Source organism: Antechinus flavipes, chromosome 4, assembly GCF_016432865.1.
Source record: "Antechinus flavipes isolate AdamAnt ecotype Samford, QLD, Australia chromosome 4, AdamAnt_v2, whole genome shotgun sequence".
Lineage (NCBI taxonomy): Eukaryota > Metazoa > Chordata > Mammalia > Dasyuromorphia > Dasyuridae > Antechinus > Antechinus flavipes.
In genome coordinates this window covers 135,565,293-135,584,671 of record NC_067401.1, presented here as the reverse complement: position 1 = coordinate 135,584,671, position 19,379 = coordinate 135,565,293, and the positions used below count along the sequence as shown (strand labels likewise).

Below are 19,379 nucleotides of genomic sequence, written 5' to 3'. Positions count from 1 at the left end.
GGTGATAGTGTCCTTTCCTTTGTTTATTTAGCTCCTTATTGACATTATTAGCTCCTTTGTTTACTTAACTCCTTATTGACAGTATCACTTCCTCTGTTGATTTAATCCTTTCCAGTCTGAAGTTGAAGGTTTAGTCAAGTTTTTGCTTCCTAACAGTATGACATCTTGGGAGGTCATATCCTTTGCAACTCTCCCTCATCTGTGTACCGTCTTTATGACCTCAATACAGGAGACTCAGAGAAGTTAAATAAAGTACTCAAGATTTCACAATAAATTCAAGAGGAAGAGGAAGAGCAGACATAGTGCCCCCACCCCCACCCCCAAACCCGAGGTATTTGAAGAGGTGTTGGTGTAGACTCCTGTCTGACCTACTCCTTCCCTTTTCATCACAGTCCCTGGACAGTTTGGGCACATCAGAAGATGCTCCCTCCAAGAGGCATTCAACCTCTGACCTCTCAGACATGACTTTTAGTGATATCAGAAGAGAAGGCTGGTTATATTTTAAGCAGATCCTTACCAAGAAGGGAAAGGTAAGAGAGGGAGGGTTAAGGGTGGGGGTATAAGTCTGTGTGTTACCATTTGTCTGACTGAAAATCCCCTATCTCAGGGGAATAGTAACAGGGGGAAGGGACAGATCTCAAAACAAGTTTTTATGGGGAACGATTCTTCAGAAGGAAGCTTAGGAACCAGAGGAAGACATCTTAAATTGCAATATGAGATTGAGGTTAGAGATCAAGGTTAGATTCTAGTTCAACTCAGGAAGCATTTTTAAGTGCCCTAGGCACTGTACTAGGTGCTGAACCAAAAACAAAATCAAGGAACTTCTTAACTAGAGCTAGAATGGCAAACTTGATTGGGTGTGTATGTGTGTGTGTGTGTGTGTAATACCTCCAGTTCAAATCCCCATTATGCTAGATATGGTGGTGATCTTTTAAGCAAATTATCTTGCCATTGGGGCCATATTTTTTTCTTTTGTAAGATGTAGGACTTGGACAAGATGATCTCTAAAGTCTCTTCCAGTTCTAAGACTAATAGGATTCTAACATTCTATCATCCTAAGGAGGTTGGATAGAATGCATTTTACATGTTGATAAAAAGATGATGTCATTGATCCAGGGGTATGCTGGTAAATATTTACTAACATTCTATCATCCTAAGGAGGTTGGATAGAATGCATTTTACATGTTGATAAAAAGATGATGTCATTGATCCAGGGGTATGCTAGTAAATATTTAAATAAACGGGGCTAAGGGGAAAATTTTCCTTGTGACACATTTTTAATTTAATCTGCATTATTAACATTCCCCTCCCCATTACTTTAATACTAGACACTTAATAAAATAATAAATTGTTTCTGAGGTGTAAATGCTTACACTGAAAATTTAACAATCATCTCTGGAGGGCTGTTTCTATCTGGCTCTAGCACACTCCTGGGTTGATCCCACTGATTCTCAGCTGACTTCCTGGGATGATTCTAGCCCCAAACTAATCCCTTCAGAACAATTAAAGGTGCAAATGTAAAATATGAGTAGAGAATAGAGGGGTTCCCAGATATACTAATGCTTATGAATGCTTCTAAACCCTGGGGATTGGGGTAGGATCCTGGAGAATTGAGGTAAGAGGACCTTGGAACTCAGGAAAGGGAGCTGGCTATGGAGAAGATATGGGGTGTATTTATGGTATTTGTAGACTCTTAGAAATGCTGGGAGGTTGGGAGGAAGTCTGGAAATATTTAAAGGAAGTATTTCTTAGGGTAAAGGGTCTTTCTCCTCACCCTCACTTTAGTCCCCTTATAACATCCCTTATAATTGCTTATTAGGTTGTCTTTCTTCTTCAAATATGCCTTGCCTATTATCGGAGGTTGATAAAAAGAGGGGAAAAAAACACCAGATTGGGATTTTAAGGAGAGTCAGGGAGCCTAAATTATTCATCCTCTGGATAATCCAATCTACATTTTAGGCAATCGGGACACTCCCAGTTCCAGCCCCATAAATGCCTACTGCTCTCTTTTACACACCTTGTAATTATCTCATTTACTCATCTTGGTTAGGTGAGTGAGAGCCCCTTTTCTCAAATTAACCAAACATGGGTAGAGATTGGAGGAATGCAGGAATGGGGAAGGGTTTTTTGTTTGTTTGTTTGTTTTGGTGAGTTTTGGGAGAAGTCCAAGTCTGGTTTTGGTTTAGTTCTGCTTTTTTGGGATTTTGAAAGTCATTAAATATTAATGATAACTGACATTTAGCTTCAAAATTTCCCACACACTTCACCTTCAATAGGGGGCTCTTAATCTGGAACCTACCGACAACTACCCCCCCCCCCCAGGAGTTTGAATAGGAAATAAGTTGAATTTTTATTTCACTATAATTAGTTTTCTTTGTAATCCCATCATTTTATTTTATGCTTTTATAAACATTCTTTTGAGAAGAGACCCATAGGCTTCACCAGTGGTCCATGGCTAAAGGTTCAGAACCCTTGACTTACTCATTTGAATCTCAGAGCAACAATTCAGTGTTTTATAGATGATCAAACTGAGGCTCAGGGAGATAATTTCTCATGGTCATACAGTTAGTAAGTGTCAGAGGTGAGATTTAAACCCAAAGACTTTCTGATATCAACCAAGCATTTTTATTCACTGTCATATATTACCCCTTTTTGAATGACACTTTCTATGTTGTCCTTCCTGTTGAGTCCCATTTTGTAAATCAACTGCAGATCTCTCTCCTTTCCATAGATTGGATGTAAAAGGAAATTAAGCCTCCAAAGGATAACTCAGAATATTTTGTGATTGCACAGAGAATCCCTCTGATTTCTATTCTCCACATATAATCTGCTGAACTGGAGCAAATCATGTTATGATATTGAACAAAATGAAGACATGCCTCTTGGGGTCAGGAAGGGGATATTTTCCAACCCTGTGGTCAGTCCCCCTTTTGCTAATCACTTAGGGGAAAGAACTCTTAGAGCTTTTCCCTTTGGGAAGTCTAAGATGATAAAATATATCAGTTCCCTTCCTCTTTAGGGAATCCACTACTGTAGATTAGATCATTGCTGAATTGGAGAGGCAGGTGGTACAGTGGAGAGTACTGGTTTGGTCTGGAGTCAGGTGACTTCTGCTACTTGTTTGTGTGATTTTGGACAAGTTACTCACTTTCCCTCTCTGAACTTCGGCTTCCTCAGCCATTAAAAAGTGCAGATTGGACTTGATAATTTCTGAGTTCTCTTCTAAATTTCTAAGCCCATGATCCTATGCATTTGAAAGGGGGGCTCTGAAAATGAAGGTATTGGGTCCCTTCAAGAAGAAGATAAGACAAAAACTATGAAGAGAAGAGACACAAAGGCTTGATTTAGGAGCAGAAGAAGGTAGGGAGAAAGAGTACTGGCTATAGAGTTCAAATTCTGCTTTGCCTCTTATTCCCTGAGTGACTTTGGGTCGGTCACTTGGGCTGAAATTTCTTCATCTGAAACATGAGGGGCTGGGCTAGATAACCTCTGGGGTCCCTTCCAGCTCTAAAACCATGATCTTGTGGGTAGATTAATAGGAGTTGAATAAGGAGCCATCTGGAAGAAGGTGGCGAGCCTATCTATAACCCAGTTCTCTGCCGCCTTACTTCCATCGCTCCCCATTTTCAGAGGCCCTAGCTGAGTGACAATATCTCAGATGAATAGGGTCCCCTGGAAAGCAGCCGACCCCTCCCGCCATTGGGGATAGGGTCTGGGAGGGCTGAAGGAGTGCTGGGAAGAGGGGGAGAGTTGTGAGTTCAGGTTTTCACCCCTCTTCTCTTCCCCCTCCCCTCTGTGTATCTTCTGCAGAAAGTGGGTGGTGGCCTGCGCCAATGGAAACGTGTCTATGCTGCGCTCCGGGCACACTCACTCTCCCTGGGCAAGGAGCGGCGAGAGGCTGGTACGGCGGCGGGCGCAGGTGAGGAGGAGACGGCGCCCGTCTGCATCAGCTCGTGCCTGGTGGACATCTCCTACAGCGAGACCAAGAGGAGGCACGTGTTCCGGCTCACCACCGCTGACTTCTGTGAATATCTCTTTCAGGCTGAGGACCGTGATGATATGCTGGGCTGGATCAGAGCGATCCGGGAAAACAGCAGGGCTGAGGGCGAGGTGAGGGCCAGGGGGCCTCCCACCATAACCCTCTCCCCCCTTACCTCTCTTAAGCCATTAGGAAATTTCCCACTCCCATCTGTGCCCATCTCATCGCTCTGAGGATGTTCCTTCTCCGGGGATCTTAGAGAATGAGATTCTCTTTTCCCCCAATAAGCCCCCAAAGGCAGAGCTGGCTCAGGTTACCTATCTGGGGGACTGACCTAGAGAGACAAGGATGGACAATATGACCTCGGAAAGAGATTGGAAGCAGCATAGTAACTATCTCTATACCTGTCCTTGGTCTGTTTAGGAGCAGCCCTGAACTGTTAATGTAAACTGAGTTCCTTTCGGTTGCCCGGGAGGAGAGACCAGTGCCCTTAGAATTGGGCTTTGTGAGCTTGGGCTCTAACTCACCAACACTTCCTGGCTTTGTGGGCACTTCCTGTTATCTTGCCATTTGACCTCCTTACAACATCTCTGAGAAGAGTGGGCTTGTTTTTTCCCCTTGGCTCACTATAAAATGAGGTCTGCCTTAAGATGCTCATTTCCAAGGAGACAACGTAGAGCAGAAGGGTAGACCTCTTCTCCAGGGGTTGTGTCCAGCAATCACAGATGTAGGTGCCACAGGAAAGTAGTAGGAGCCTTTCTCTTTGGGGCACATAAGTCCTTTTAACAGGAAAGAGATGGGGAGGTTGGAGCAAGCTCCAGGAATGGGCAATGGCAGGGGGAGATGCCTGCTGTTTCGCTGGACACTCATATTTGGTATATTGTCTCTTTCTTCCCATCCTCCCTCCTCCTCCTCTCTGCCTCTTCTCTTTGTTCTCCCTCTCTAGGACCCTGGCTTTGCCAATCAAGCTCTGATCAGCAAGAAGCTTAATGAGTACCGAAAAGTAAGGTAAAGATCACCAGGCATTCCCTGCAGTAGGGTAGGAGAACGCTGGACTTGGAGTCTGGGGTGTCTGAGTTCAAAATCCCATCCCAGATACTTCCTAGCTCTGTGATCCTGGGTAGATCTCTTAATTTATTGATTTCAGTTTCTTTTGAATGGGGCATAATAGTAACAGCATCTACCTCTTAGGATGTTTGCAAAGATCAAAGGAGACAATATAGATAGAGCATTCTGCAAATGACAGCTATTATTGTTAATTCTGGTCTTTCCCCCATGCCCTTCCAATCCTAACTGGAAATGGCTCTAGGACAGAAATGATGACAGTGGTTGCTGTTTTATATAACACTTTGGTCTTGGGGATTACAATTCTCCCTTTAAGTTTTAGTTTCTTTGTAGAATAAAAGAGTTGAGTTAGATGACCTCCAAGATTCTTCCAATTTTTAATATTTTTTGTTTCCATGAGTAGAGAAAGTAGACTGTGTGTGTGGGGGGGTAGTTTACTATTACAGCCCCAGTGGAAAGAGTACTGAACTGAGGTGTCCAGAGACTTGGGTCTGTCATGAATTGGTTGGTGACTTGTCCTCTCTGGATATCTCTTTCTTCTTCGAGATGGGGTTGGACTAGGAGATGCTGGGAATACTTTCAACTTTGATGGAGGCCACAAGCAGAAGATAAGGGAGCGTGTGTCCTGGGCACTGTGGGCCTGCTGGGAAAGAACCTGGCCCATGTCCTGGAATGGATGGGAGCAGCACCCATGGGTTGGGTCCATCATGCTCAGGAATAGGAATGTTCTGAGGTAGTAGCCTTCAAGTGAAGACCCCTCTATCGTTTGTCTTTATTTTTTTCCTAGCCATATCTCTGGCCCCAAAGCAGACTCCTCTCCCAAGAGCTCCAGAGTAATAGCGGGCCTCAAGTCAGAGCTCCTGAAGCAGAATATTCCCCGATCTCCCCGGACCCAGGATCTTCCTTCAGGGACCAAAGGTAGGAGACTAGAAAAGATGTAGGAAGGAAGTGGGGAGCCTAGCATGGGATGGGGAAGAGAGGACTTCAAGGATAGTTGTTTAGAACAGTGGGGAATCTACCATGGGAGGGGGGGGAGAGGACTTCGGGGTGATTGTTTGAGGACAGTGAAGAGTCTACCATGGGATGGGGGAGAAGACTTCAGGGGTGGTTTAGGACAGTGGGGAGTCTACCATGGGATGGGGGGGAGAGGATTTCAGGGGTGATTGTTTGAGGACAGTGGGGAGTCTACCATGGGATGGGGGAGAAGACTTCAGGGGTGGTTTAGGACAGTGGGGAGTCTACCATGGGATGGGGGGGAGAGGATTTCAGGGGTGATTGTTTGAGGACAGTGGGGAGTCTACCATGGGATGGGGGAGAAGACTTCAGGGGTGGTTTAGGACAGTGGGGAGTCTACCATGGGATGGGGGGGAGAGGATTTCAGGGGTGATTGTTTGAGGACAGTGAAGAGTCTACCATGGGATGGGGGGGAGAGGACTTCAGGGGTGGTTGCTTGAGGACAGTGGGCTTGTGTCTTTTTGTATCTATGTCTCTTTCTGAATATGTATATTTCTATATGGGATTGTCATATAGATAGGTATATGCTTCTATGTCTGTGTCTGGACTCCTGGTGGATCAATGTTCCTAAGTAACCATTGTGTGTTCTTTTTTCCCATCCGGACCTTGTCATCCTCAGATGACAGTGCTGCAACTTCAAGAGCCCCCTGGGGCATCAACATCATGAAAAAGAACAAGAAGCCCTCTCCGAGGGCATTCGGGGTTCGTCTGGAAGAGTGTCAACCCGCTGCAGACAACCAGGTGGGGCCCAAGAACTTAGGAGCAGTGGCTGGGACCAGGGGTCTCTCAGAGTGTGTGTGGTTATTTGGGAGAAGGGGGCTTTGGAACTGTTCTGCTCAGGCCTGCTGCCCCCCTTACGCCCGTACCCATCGGAACCGGCTCTCATGGCGATTTCCCTGTGTCCCTGTCCGCAGCGAGTACCGCTGATTGTGTCAGCGTGCTGCCGCATGGTGGAGGCAAGGGGGCTCGAGTCCATGGGCATTTACCGAGTGCCTGGCAACAATGCTGTCGTCTCTAGTCTTCAAGAGCAGTTAAACCGAGGGCCGGGGGACATCAACCTTCAAGATGAGGTGAGTCTGTTGGAGCAACTCTTTCTTTACTTAAAATTGGTGTGTTGGTTAGTGTGTGGCTGCGGTCAGGGGTGTGGCCAAAGGCACTTGCTTATCATCTGGCTGAACATTCTACTGTCAATTGAGAAAGCATTTATTGAGCAGTTAGTGTAGCAGTCCCTGTGGATATGCTCCTGTTATTTTTCTGTTAAAATCCCTCCTATGGCTCCCTTTTGCCCGAGTAAAGTTCAGATTCCTTTCCCTAGCATTTAGGCCTTTCACGTCTGGTACTACCTTGCAGGTACAGCTTTTTTATTTTATGATCCAGTCAAATTGGACTTGCACTTATTCTATATTAGTGTCGTCAAACTCAAATGGAAAAGGGGGCACTAATCTTGAGCCACGTGGTGATTTCGTTTTAAAATGTAACATTGTTCATGGTTTATTGCATTTTTTAACTTTGTTAAATATTGTTAAATATTTCTCAGTTACATTTTAACAAATTTATTTATTTATTTATAATACACATTGCTTTATGAATCATGTTGGGCGAGAAAAAGCAGAACAAAAAAGGAAAAAGCATGGGAGAGAGGAAAAAAACAGAAAAAAGAAATGAGCATAAGCATGTGTTGATTTACATTCAACATGTTGGGAAAGAAAATCAGAACAAAAAAGAAAAGCCATGGGAGAGAGGAAAAAAAAACCCCAGAAAAAGAGAAATGAACATAAGCATGTGTTGATTTACATTCAACATGTTGGGAAAGAAAATCAGAACAAAAAAGAAAAGCCATGGGAGAGAGGAAAAAAAAACCCCAGAAAAAGAGAAATGAACATAAGCATGTGTTGATTTACATTCAATCTCCATAGTTCCTTTTCTGGATGCAGATGGCATTTTCCGTCCAAAGTCTATTGGGATTGCTTTGGATCACTAAACTACTGAGAACCACCAAATCTTTCATAGTTGATCATCTCACATTCTTGTTGTTGTTGTGTGCAATGTATTCCTGGTTTGGTTTGTTTTGTTCAGCATCAATTTGTGTAAATCTTTCCAGGCCTTTCTAAAATCAGCTTGTTCATCATTTTTTTTTAATAGAACAATAATATTCTATTATGTTCATATACCACAGCTTATCTAGTCATTTCCCAATTGATGGACATCTACTCATTTTCCATAAAAAGACCTGCTACAAACATTTTTGCACATGTGGGATTTTTTCCCTTCTTTATGATTTCTTTGGGATACAGACCCAAAGTCTGTAATGGCACTGCTGGGTCAAAAAGTATACATGATTTTAGAACCCTTTAGGCATAGTTTCACATTATTCTCCAAAATGTTTGGATCCTCCACTCAGATGCCAAAGTGATCTTCCAAAAGCACACATCTGATCATCTCTCTCTCTCTCTCTCTCTCTCTCTCTCTCTCTCTCTCTCTGTCTCTCTCTCTCGCTCTATTTCTCTCTCTTCTCTCTCTCTCTCTCTCTTGCTCTATTTCTCTCTCTTCTCTCTCTCTCTCTCTCTGTTTCTCTCTCTCTTCTCTCTCTCTGTCTCTCTCTCTCTCCCTCTCTCTCTCTCCATCTCTTTGTTTCTGTGTCTCTCTCACACACACATAAACTTGGAAACTGTAATCATCTCTTTGTCACTGTGTCTCTAGGTCTTTGTCTCTCTTACACACACATTCACATATAGAAATATACACAGGGAAACACTGACACACACTATTCACACTGTATTCACACTCTTCAGTGACTCTTCCTGTCACCCTAAGGATAAAGTATTAAGTCTTCTGTTTGTATTTAAAGCCCATGATAGCTTGCCTGAAGATTGCCTTTTCAGGCATATCATGTATATTATATATCATGTACATAGGTATACATGCATACGTATAGATATCATTCCACTTCTTACATTTCCATATCCACCAAACTGTCTTTTTGCTCTTCCTTACAGTATACATTCCACCTCCGGTCTCCATTGCCCAGGCTATCTTCCCTGCCTGGAATGAACATCCTCCTTGCCCGGTCTCTTGAAAATTTCTAGCATTCTTTAAAGTTCAGCTTAAGTACCAACTTCTTAAGGAAGCCTCTCCTGATTCCTCAAGTCGCTCCTACTATTCAACTCTATCCTTAATTACTTTTTCATAAATATGTATACACACACACACACACATACATACACACACATATATTCTTTTCTTACTTTGGACATATTGTTTCAGCCAATAAGATGCAAGATACTTAATGACAAGAACTATTTTAGTTTTTTGTTTTATATGCCAAATGCCAGTGCCTGGCACATATTAGGTATTTAATAAATGCTTGTTGAATGATGAATGCAGAATAGGTTGCTGATAAAGAGACAACTTAAAGGACTGTTGCTGTAATCCAAGTGGAAATTCTAGACGGCCAAAATTGTGTGAGAATTGAGAGAAGTGGATAGCTGGAAGGAAGAAAACAAATATTTATTCAGTTTCTACTATATGTCAGACACTGTGCTAAGTCCTTCACAAATATTTTATTTGATATTCACAACAATCCTGAGACAGTGGATACTATTATTATTATATTCATTTTACAAATGAGGAAACTGAGTCAGAGATTCAGCACTAATAAAAGACACTTATTAGCTATATGACCCTAGGCCTAGAATCAGGATGACCTGAATTCAAATATAGCCTAAGGTACTTACTAGCAGAGGGACCTTGGGCAACTTAATTTCTTAACCTCACTTAACCTCTGTCTTCCTCAACTGTAAAATGGAGATAATAATAATATCTATCTAGGATCACATGGCTTGTGTCTCAGGTCTTCCTGACTTCAGGCCCAGTACTCTGTCCACTGAATCACCTAATTACTCAGAGATCTTTCTGAGGAACAAAAATAACTTGATGATATTAGGTATAAAGGGAAACTAAGTATCATTTAATATACCTATACATTAGGTATCATTTAATTAATATAAATTATATATAAAAGAAAATCTGGATGACAGAATTCAGGAAGATCTTGATACTCAGTTGAATCAAATAAGATGAAATTTATAGGGATAAATGTAAAGTTTTACATTTGGGCTCAAATAATCCATGTTCCAAATATAAAATGAGCAAAATGTCAGTAGGCTGCTTGAAATTGATTTTTATAGATTTGATAGAGTCCCAAGTTTCATTTGAGTCCAGAGTATAATCTGGCAGCCAAGGCAACTTTTAGCCCTAAGAGGCAGAAATCTCTAGAATTGAAGGATGATTGACTCAGACACTTGGACATTGTGTTCAGTGCTGGGCTCCATGGTTTGTTTAAGACATGGATAAGTTAGAAATCTTTCAGAGAAGAGTAACCAGCCTGGTGATGAGCATGGAGTTCATGCCCCTTAGAGATTGGTGGAAAGAACTGTGAATGTTTAACCTGGAAAAGGGAAAACTCAGGAGGGGGCATGAAAGATTAGCTGTCTTAAAGCATTAGAAAGGCTATTTCCAGGAAGAGGAGTGAGACTTTTGTTTTGTTTCCAGAGAGCAGAATTAAGATCAAGTGGATGAAAGTGGCACAAAGTCAATTTTTGGCTAAAAAAAAAAAAACCTTCCTAATATCTAGAGCCATCCCACAGTGGTATAGGTAGTTTCTAGAGAGAGGCAGCAAAGTGGTTCTTGGCCTAGAACCAGGAAAGTTTGAGTTCAAATTTGGCCTTAGACATTTACAGATTGTGTGCTCCTGGGCAAGTCATTTAACTTTAGCCTGCCTTGGTTTCCTCAACTGTAAAATAGGGATAATAATAGTATCTATCTCTCAAGGTTGCTGAGTGGATAAAGTGGGATAATATTTGTAAAACTTATACCATAGTACCTGGTGCATAATAAGTGCTTAAAAAATGTTTATTCCTTTCCCCTTCCTCCCTTATCTCCCAGATCTTAAAGATGAGACTGACTGGATGCCCACTTGTCAGGAATGTTGGTAGAGGGCATTCTTGCTCAAGTGTGGGCTGGCCTGGATGGCCTCTGAGGTACCTTTCAGCTCTGAAGTTCTGGGATTCTGGGAGAGGGAGAGCTGTCAAGATTGATGACTAGTTTTTGAGAACATAAACAGAAATAGGGAAGTGGAAGAAGATGGTTTTTGTAGGAGGAAAGTGATGAATTTGGTGATATGTTGAATTTGGAGTCTCTTGCAGGGTCATCCAGATAGAAATGATGTCCGATGCTTTTCTTGGTCAATGCTTGCCTCTTAGGCTATCTCCAATTTAATCTGTCTAGATCTTGTTTGTAGATGATTGTTTGCATGTTGTTTTATCCATTAGCCAGTGAGCTCCTTGGGGGCAGGAACTATTTGTGGTTTTGTTTGTATCCCCAGCATTTAGCAGAGTGTAATGACACTAGTAGTTTTTTTTTTTTTTTTGTAAATTAGAACTGTTTTATTGAATTTGCACAAATTAGATAAGTGAAATTAATTTTAGAATCCTCCATCAATCAAGAATATTTATTCAATGCCTGCTATCTTCCAGGCACTGTGCTAAGAACAGAGGATGACACACAGACACATTGAGAATGCAATGGTCCCTTCCTTTGAGGAGTTTATATTCTAACCTATGTGACCATCTATGCAAAATATATACAAAAGGAATGGGGCAACTAAATGGAGAAGTGGATAGAGCACCAGCCCTGGAGTCAGGATAGACCAAATTAGACTTCAGATACTTACTAGCTGTGTGCCCAACTCACTTAATTCTGTTTGCCTCAGTTTCCTTCTCAATAAAATAAGCTGGAGAAGGAAATGGAAAAATATTCCAATATCTTTGTCAGGAAAAATTCCAAATGGGATCACAAAATGTCAGACATAACTGAAAGAACTAAACAAATACAAAAGGATTTCAAGGAAGTCTTGAGAAGAGAGAGCACTAGGAACTGAGGGAATCAGAAAGGCTTCATGTAGAAGGTGGCACTTGGGCTAAATTTTCAAGGAAATTAAAAGGCCAAGGTGGGAAGGGACTAGTAGATATTTTTAAAAGGCTTGTTGACTCTGTTAGGCTTTTGGAAAAAGAGGGGTGGAGCTTGGAAGACCATTGGGCTGGAGAAAATCAATTCAAGAAATATTAAGTACAGGAGCAGTTAGATGGCACAGTAGATAGAGCACCAGCCTTGAAGTCAGGAGGGAGTTCAAATCTGACTTCAGATACTTAACACTCTTCCTAGCTGTGTGACTTGGGTAAGTCACTTAAATCCCAGTTGCTTCAGGGGAAAAAGAAATATTAAATACAGTATTTATTGTAGGAAAGAGCACTATATTAGGGGGATGTAGGCAGTCAGGTAATTTAAATACAATCAGCATTTTAAAAATCACCTACTATGTGCTCAGGCATCTTCTAAATCCTGAGAATATAAAGAAAATGAACCTCAACCATTATCTGCCTTCATGGAGACATCTTTTGAACCATTAGAAAAGTGTAGTTCTCTATGAGAAAGAACATATTGAGAGAAAAGTCAGTGGACTGTACATTGAGCATTGGGCAATACCCTAAATCGGGGCAGCAGGAGGAAAAGAATGAGTGTGTAAAGAGGTAGATATGAGGCCAGGATAATGTAATAATCAGAAAGCCAAGCGGGTTGGGACAAGGTGGAGGATGGTAACAGATGTGAGATAGTCTTAAGAAGGGGGTGATCTATGAGGCTGATTTATGGTGTTAAATGCTGTAATCTAAGAAAATTAAGAAAAGGCCATTGGATTTAGCAATCAGAAAGTCATTAGTGACTTCAAGAAAGCAGTTTCAATAGACTTACGAGCATTAAAGGCAGATTGCTGGAGGTTGGGAATAAATCTGGAGAGAAAGAGACTTGCCATCTATTTGTTCTTTTGTATAGCATTATCCACCATGCCCTTGGGGAACACAATTCTCTGTCTGTGTTACAAAAGAAAGGCGAAAGTGGATAGTAGCTGGAAGAGGAAGCAGAGATTCTCTTAGCCAACCCTAATTCCTCACTCACCTCATTCCACTTATCTCATCTGTGGCCAAAACTTGTCATTTCAATCTCTACAGCATCTCTACTATACATTACATCCTCTCCATTTCCATAGCCACCATCTTAGTCCAAATGCTCAATACCTCCTGTTTTGATTGAGGCAATAATCTTATATATGATTCCCCGGCTTCAAGTCTCTTCTCCTTCCAACCACCATCCATAGAGCTGGAAAGTGCTTTTCCAGGTCTGACCCTCAGTAAATGAATCAACAAACATTTATTAAGTGCTCCTAATGTGACAGATCCTGTCCTAGGTACTAGGGGATGAAAATACAAAACAACAACAACAACAACAACAACAACAACAACAACAACAACAAAAAACAGCCACTATTCTTTTTTTTCTTTTATTAAAATAGTATTTCCCCCCAGTTATATATAGACATTTTTTAGCATTCAGTTTTTGAAAGATGTTGTTACAAAGTTTTCTTCTTCCCTTCCTTGCTTCCCCACTCCCAAGAGAGCAGTACTTGTTATGAAAGAAGAAATGGAACATAAGGAAAAACCATAGGAAAAACCCCTAAAGTAAAAATAGTATACTTTTATCTATATTCAAACTCCATTACTTCTTTCTCTGGATGTGGATAGCCTTTTCCCTTGTGAGCCTTTGGGAACTATCATAAGTCATTGTATTGCTGAGAAGAGCTAACTAAGTCTATCATAGTTGATCATCAAATAATGTTATTGTTATTGTGTACAATGGTCTCCTGCTTTTGCACTTTTCACTTTGCATCATGTCATATAAGCCTTTCTAGGTTTTTCTGAAATCCACCCGTTCATTATTTCTTGTAGCACAATAGTATTCTATCACAATCATATAACACATTTTGTTCAGCCATTCCCCAACTGAGGGACATTTTCTCAATTTCCAATTCTTTGCCACCACAAAAAGAGTGAAAGAACCACTATTCTCAAGAAACTTACATTCAAGAAATGAAAAGAAATACTTATAGTATATCAAGGACATATGCAAAATATTTTGGGAGGGGGCCTTAGCAGTTGGAGGGAATAAAGAAAAATTTCATGCACTGAATTTTGAAGGAAGAGAGTGATTTTATAAGTAGAGGTAAGGAGACAAGATATTCCAAGGAGAGAGGATAGCAAGTGCAAAGGGAAAGAGACAAGAGATGAAGTCATGTGTGTGAAGAACAGAGAAGCTTGACTGGCTTGCACAATCTGGAAAGGGAAGTCATGTATAATGAGGCTGAAAAGATGTATTGGGGTCAGATAATAGAGTGCTTTAAAAGCTAAGCAGAGGACTGTGTGTTTTATTTTAAAGGAAATAAAAAACCACTGGAACTTATTAAGCAGGAGAGAGACATGGTCAGAGCTATCCTTCAGAGAAAGTACTTTGGCAGCTGAAATAGAGGATGGCTTAATTGAGGAGAGATTTGGAATGGGAAGATTAGTTCAGAGGCCATTGTAAAAATCTGGGAAAGATTTTCTAAGGGCCCAAACTAGGTTGATGACAGTATGAATACAAAGAAGGGTTCCTAGAGATGATGTAGAAATAGGAAGGCAAGATTTGGCAACTGATTGAAGAATATGTGGAATGAAGAAGAGTGAGTCAGGAGTAATGCTGAGGCCATGACCCAGGAGACCAGAAGGATGATGTTATTTCTGACAGTGATATAGAACTTTAAAGAGGAAAGATGAGTTCTGTCTTGGAAATGTTGACTTCAAGATGCTAGTGGGATATCTGCGTGGAAATATCCAACAGGCAGGTAATGACTCCAACAGGCAGCTGGTGACCTGGACCTGTGAGTGGAGCTCAGGGGATAGATTAGAGTTGAATACATAGATTTATGAGTCATTTATGCAACTCATGGAAACTGATGAACACTCACAGTTAGAGGGCACGCTATGGAAGATGAGTCAGCAAAAGAGATGGAGGACGGGATGGTCAGATAGCTAAGAGGAAGTCTGGAAAAGCAGTGTCAAGAAAACCCAGAAAAAAAAAAAAAAACAACAACAACAATATCCAAGAGGAGAGCATGGTTAACAGTGTTCTATGATGCAGAGAAGTCAAAAAACAGGAAGCCTGATATGTCTTTTTTGTGCTCGGTACATTCCAGGGGCTCCCTATTGTGTCTTGTATAGTTTGATCCCTTGTTTTGATTCCAGATATGGTATTCTTTCCACTTGACCCCACTGTCTCACACATACAGATAGCTTTAGTTCTAGATTGGATGAGATCAACTTAAGAATGTTACAGTTATGTGATGATCAACTGTGACAGACTTGACTCTTTTCAGCAGTGCCACGACCGAAGACTATTTCAATAGACTTGGGATGGAAGATGCCATCTGTATCCAAAGAGAGAACTATAGAGATTGAATATGGATTGAAGGATAGTATTTTCAGCTTGCTTTGCTTTGTTTGTTTGATTTTTTTTCTTCTCATTTTTTTCCCCTTTTGGAATGGATTTTCTTGCCCAACATGACAAATATGGAAATATTTTTAAAAGAATTGTACGTGTTTAACCTATTTAGAATTGTTTGCTGTCTTGGGGAGGGGAGAGATAAGAGAGAGGGAGAAAATTTTGGAATACAAAATCTTACAAAAGTGAATGTGGAAAACTATGTGTTTTTGGTAAAAATAAAATACTATTAAAAAAGGGAAAGTTACAAATAGAGCTATAGTGATACAAAGGAAGAGAGGAGAACTAGGATGAACAGCAAGGACTTCCTGGAGAAGACCTTTGGGTGTGAGTAGGTTGAGTGAGACTGGAAGAGAGAAGGATTTGTTTGCCAAGTCTGGAAGCATTAGGTTGCCATAAGTGGAGATGGTGGAGAGGAAAGGTCAAGGACAGGACAGTTCTCAAAATGAGAAGAGCAGCAAGAGTGTAGAAGGAGGAAAGCATGAGGATGCTGGGTTTTGGGCTTTGTATTTTTAGGAAAAAATAAATAATCCAATGAGACTTCAGGGTAGGGATGTGAGAGGAGAAATGGCAGGTGATAAAACTGGAAAGGGATGTTGAGGCTGGATTTGGAGAGGTCCTTAAATGATAGGTGAAAGAGTTTGGATTTTATTAGGTAGGTAAAAAGAAGCTTTTGGAGGTTGGCATGTATCTGTGTGTGATGTGTGTGTGTTCAAAGCTGCTACTTAGAAAAACTTTCCTATTCCAATGGTATAGGATGGATTGGGAGTGGCTCAAGAAACTGAAAGTGGGGAAAACCATTAGAAAGCTCTTGCAGTTGTCCAGATCAGTTGGGTCAAAACCACACATAAGGATCCTTTCAGCCCATGACAATTTACAATACCATATACTTGCATTATCTATGTTCAATTGTATTTTTCTGAATTTTGTGAAATATTTCCCAATTATATTTAAATTGGCTTCCTGAGTGTTTTATATCTCTAATCTGTGATCTCTGATTACAATGGGCAATCAGAATTAAATTAGAGACTGACAACAGGAGTGGAAACTATGGAGAGAAGACAGGAGTTGGACAGGAGGAGTCTAAGCACTAAGATTTCATGGCTTCTTGACTGAAAGATTATTTGGTGTCAGTAATAGAAATAATATTATTGTTTGGTCATTTTCCATTATATCTGACTCTTTGTGACCTCATGTGTGGTTTTCTAGGCAAGTATGCTAGAGTGGTTTGCCATTTCCTTCTCCAGTTCACTTTACAGATGAGGAAACTGAGGCAAACAGAGTTAAGTGACTTGCCCAAGGTCACGAGCTAGTAAGTACCTGAGACCTAGCTGTCATCCCCCCAAATATGGAATGCTTAAGAATATACGTGATATGCTTTTTGCATATATTACCTCACTTGAGACTCAATCAACCTGATGAGGTAGATGCAATTACTCCATTTTGCAGAGGTGGTAAATGCAATTGAAAAGTTCAGCGACTTGCTAAGTCACACAGTTCTTAGTAGGTTCCTGGCACATAATTGGTACTTAATAAATGCATGTTGTCTTGACACGTTAGGTATCTATCTGAGGTAGGATTTAAACTCAGGCTTTCCTTACTCTAGGTCCAACTCTCTACCCACAAGGCCAAGCTGCCTCCCATACAGAAATCAGAAGAAGTGGATTTGTTGCTAAGGGTGGAGATTAGGAAGTGAATTTTGTGCATGTTGTCATTTGAGCTGCCAGGTGGGACATTTGGTTGGAAATAGCCAGGAGGCAGTAGGAAGCCAGAGGTCTGGGTAAGAGGAAAGGTTGGGGCTAGAGATCTTCCTCAGGAATCACTTCCTCTGGATCAGAAGAGAAAGTATAGTTAGAGGAGCAGCAGAGTTTGGGAAGACAACACCCTTAAAGAAGATCCACATTTGAAGGGGAGTTCGAGGTGGAGAGAAAATGAAACACTAAGGGGGAAAGATGAATGGGCCAAGAATTACATGCTTTGAACTGGAAGGGAATCCCAGGCACCATATATATCTGAACAAAAATCCATGCTATAATTATAGCTATGTAGTCAGTGAGTGAAACATTGAGGGGGTTAGGAAGCCCTGGTTTCAAATCCTGCCTCACACTCATTAGTTGAGAAACTATAGACAATCTCTTTTGGATTCAGTATTCTCATCTGTAAAATGGGGTTAATAATAGCACCTCTCTCAATGGATTGTCATGAGGATCAAATGAGATAACATGGGCAAAGAGCTTTTGCAAATCTAAAGTTCTGTATAAATGCTAGCTATTATTATAATCATCATTCAGTTTTTGATTGAATACCTCTGTTGAAGGGAGACACGTTCCCTTCCAAAACAGCCCACAAAACATTCCACATTTTAAAAACTCTGAGCTTAACCTCATGCCAAGAGTAAATCAGCAGTGTGTAAGGGAGCTACGTTAGAGACTGGGAGCCATCACTCTAGAGTTGGAAGGGGTCTCAGAGGCCTTCTAGCTCAAGGTCCTCATTTTAAAGATGAAGAAACTAAGGGCCAGGCAAGTTATGACTTGACCAAGGTCACACTGGTGAGCATCAGAGATGGATTTGAATCCAGGTCGTCAAAATGATAATAGCTAGCATTAGTATTTGATGCTACTTCCCAACTCTGCTAATACTCCTTTTGTGACCTTGGCCCAGGCACTTTGCCATCCCTGGCCAAGGTTTCCTCACCTGTAAAATAAGAGGATTGAACAGTATTGAATCTCAAGATTTTTTTCAGACCAATTTCTGTCTGTCACCTCTCCCGTATAACCTTCTCTCCCCCTTAACACAAATATACTTTGGAGGTCTTTTTTTTCTGTTAGGAGAGCTAGGAAAGTGTGATGCTGTAGAAGCCAAGGGAAGAGAGGGCATTAAAGAGGAGGAATGGTTTGCGAGTATCAGATGCTGCAAAGAAATCATGGAGGATGAGAATCAGAAGTCTTTCATCTGCAACTACGTCAGTAAATTGGGGTCAGCAGCAGGATGTGTATTTGAGGAGCATTGGGAATTAAACCAGATTGCAAAGGTTTAGGGACTGGCGGATGGTGAGGAAGTAGGGTACAGATTAGTCTTTTAAGCAGTTTATTTCATTGCATCTTGAGTTAAATTTGAGGTGAAAATACTCTTGTTAGTGGGCCAGCAGTGCCCTCTGGTGGTCTAAATGTATAATTACTTAGCAGGCTTTCAGAACTAGTTTAGGAGTCGCATCATAGATATTCAACACAATCAGCAATCAATCAGCAAGTATAAAGGCCCTTCTATGTGCTGGGCATTGTGCTAGCTGCTGGAGATACAAAAATTCCCCCCTTAAGATAATCTCTTCTTTATATTCAATCACTACATATTTACTGGTTCCTTCTCTCACTGAGTTCTTCTCCCCTCCTTGTCCCCCTTACTTCCCTACCACCCACCCAAATTCTTAAGAATTCTCTGGCCCTTTCCCTTCTTCTCCCTTTCCCTCTTTTTTTTTCTTTTGGAGATAATTGGGGTTAAGTGACTTGCCCAGGGTCACACAGCTAGGAAGTGTTGTGTCTGAGATCAGATTTGAACTCAGGTCCTCCTGACTTTAGGGCTGGTACTCTATCCACTAAGCCACCTAGCTACCCTCTCCCTTTCCCTCTTTCTTTCCCTCTCCTTCTTCCTCCCCCCCTCTGTCTCTATCTCTCTCTCCCTCTTTCTCCTCTCTCCCTCCCTCCCCTTTCTCTCCATCTCTCTCTCTCTCTCTCTTTTTTTTTTTAAATAACTTTTTATTGACAGAACCCATGCCAGGGTAATTTTTTACAGCATTATCCCTTGCGCTCACTTCTGTTCCGATTTTTCCCCTCCCTTCCTCCACCCTCTCCCGCAGATGGCAAGCATTCCTTTGCATGTTAACTAGTTTACAGTATAT

The 19,379-nt window shown here is 41.3% G+C and overlaps 1 protein-coding gene across 7 annotated transcripts in view; it reads left to right on the top strand.

The window, feature by feature from the left end:
- ARHGAP23 (Rho GTPase activating protein 23) overlaps positions 1-19,379 on the top strand; it is a 125,386-nt gene that overhangs the window by 72,919 nt on the left and 33,088 nt on the right. For all 7 annotated transcript variants that reach the window (XM_051994673.1, XM_051994672.1, XM_051994671.1 and 4 more), the window contains 6 exons: positions 393-530; positions 3,811-4,110; positions 4,926-4,987; positions 5,832-5,962; positions 6,678-6,799; positions 6,973-7,128. In XM_051994673.1, coding sequence (XP_051850633.1) covers positions 393-530; positions 3,811-4,110; positions 4,926-4,987; positions 5,832-5,962; positions 6,678-6,799; positions 6,973-7,128 — 909 coding nt within the window. The remainder of the gene's footprint in view (positions 1-392; positions 531-3,810; positions 4,111-4,925; positions 4,988-5,831; positions 5,963-6,677; positions 6,800-6,972; positions 7,129-19,379) is intronic.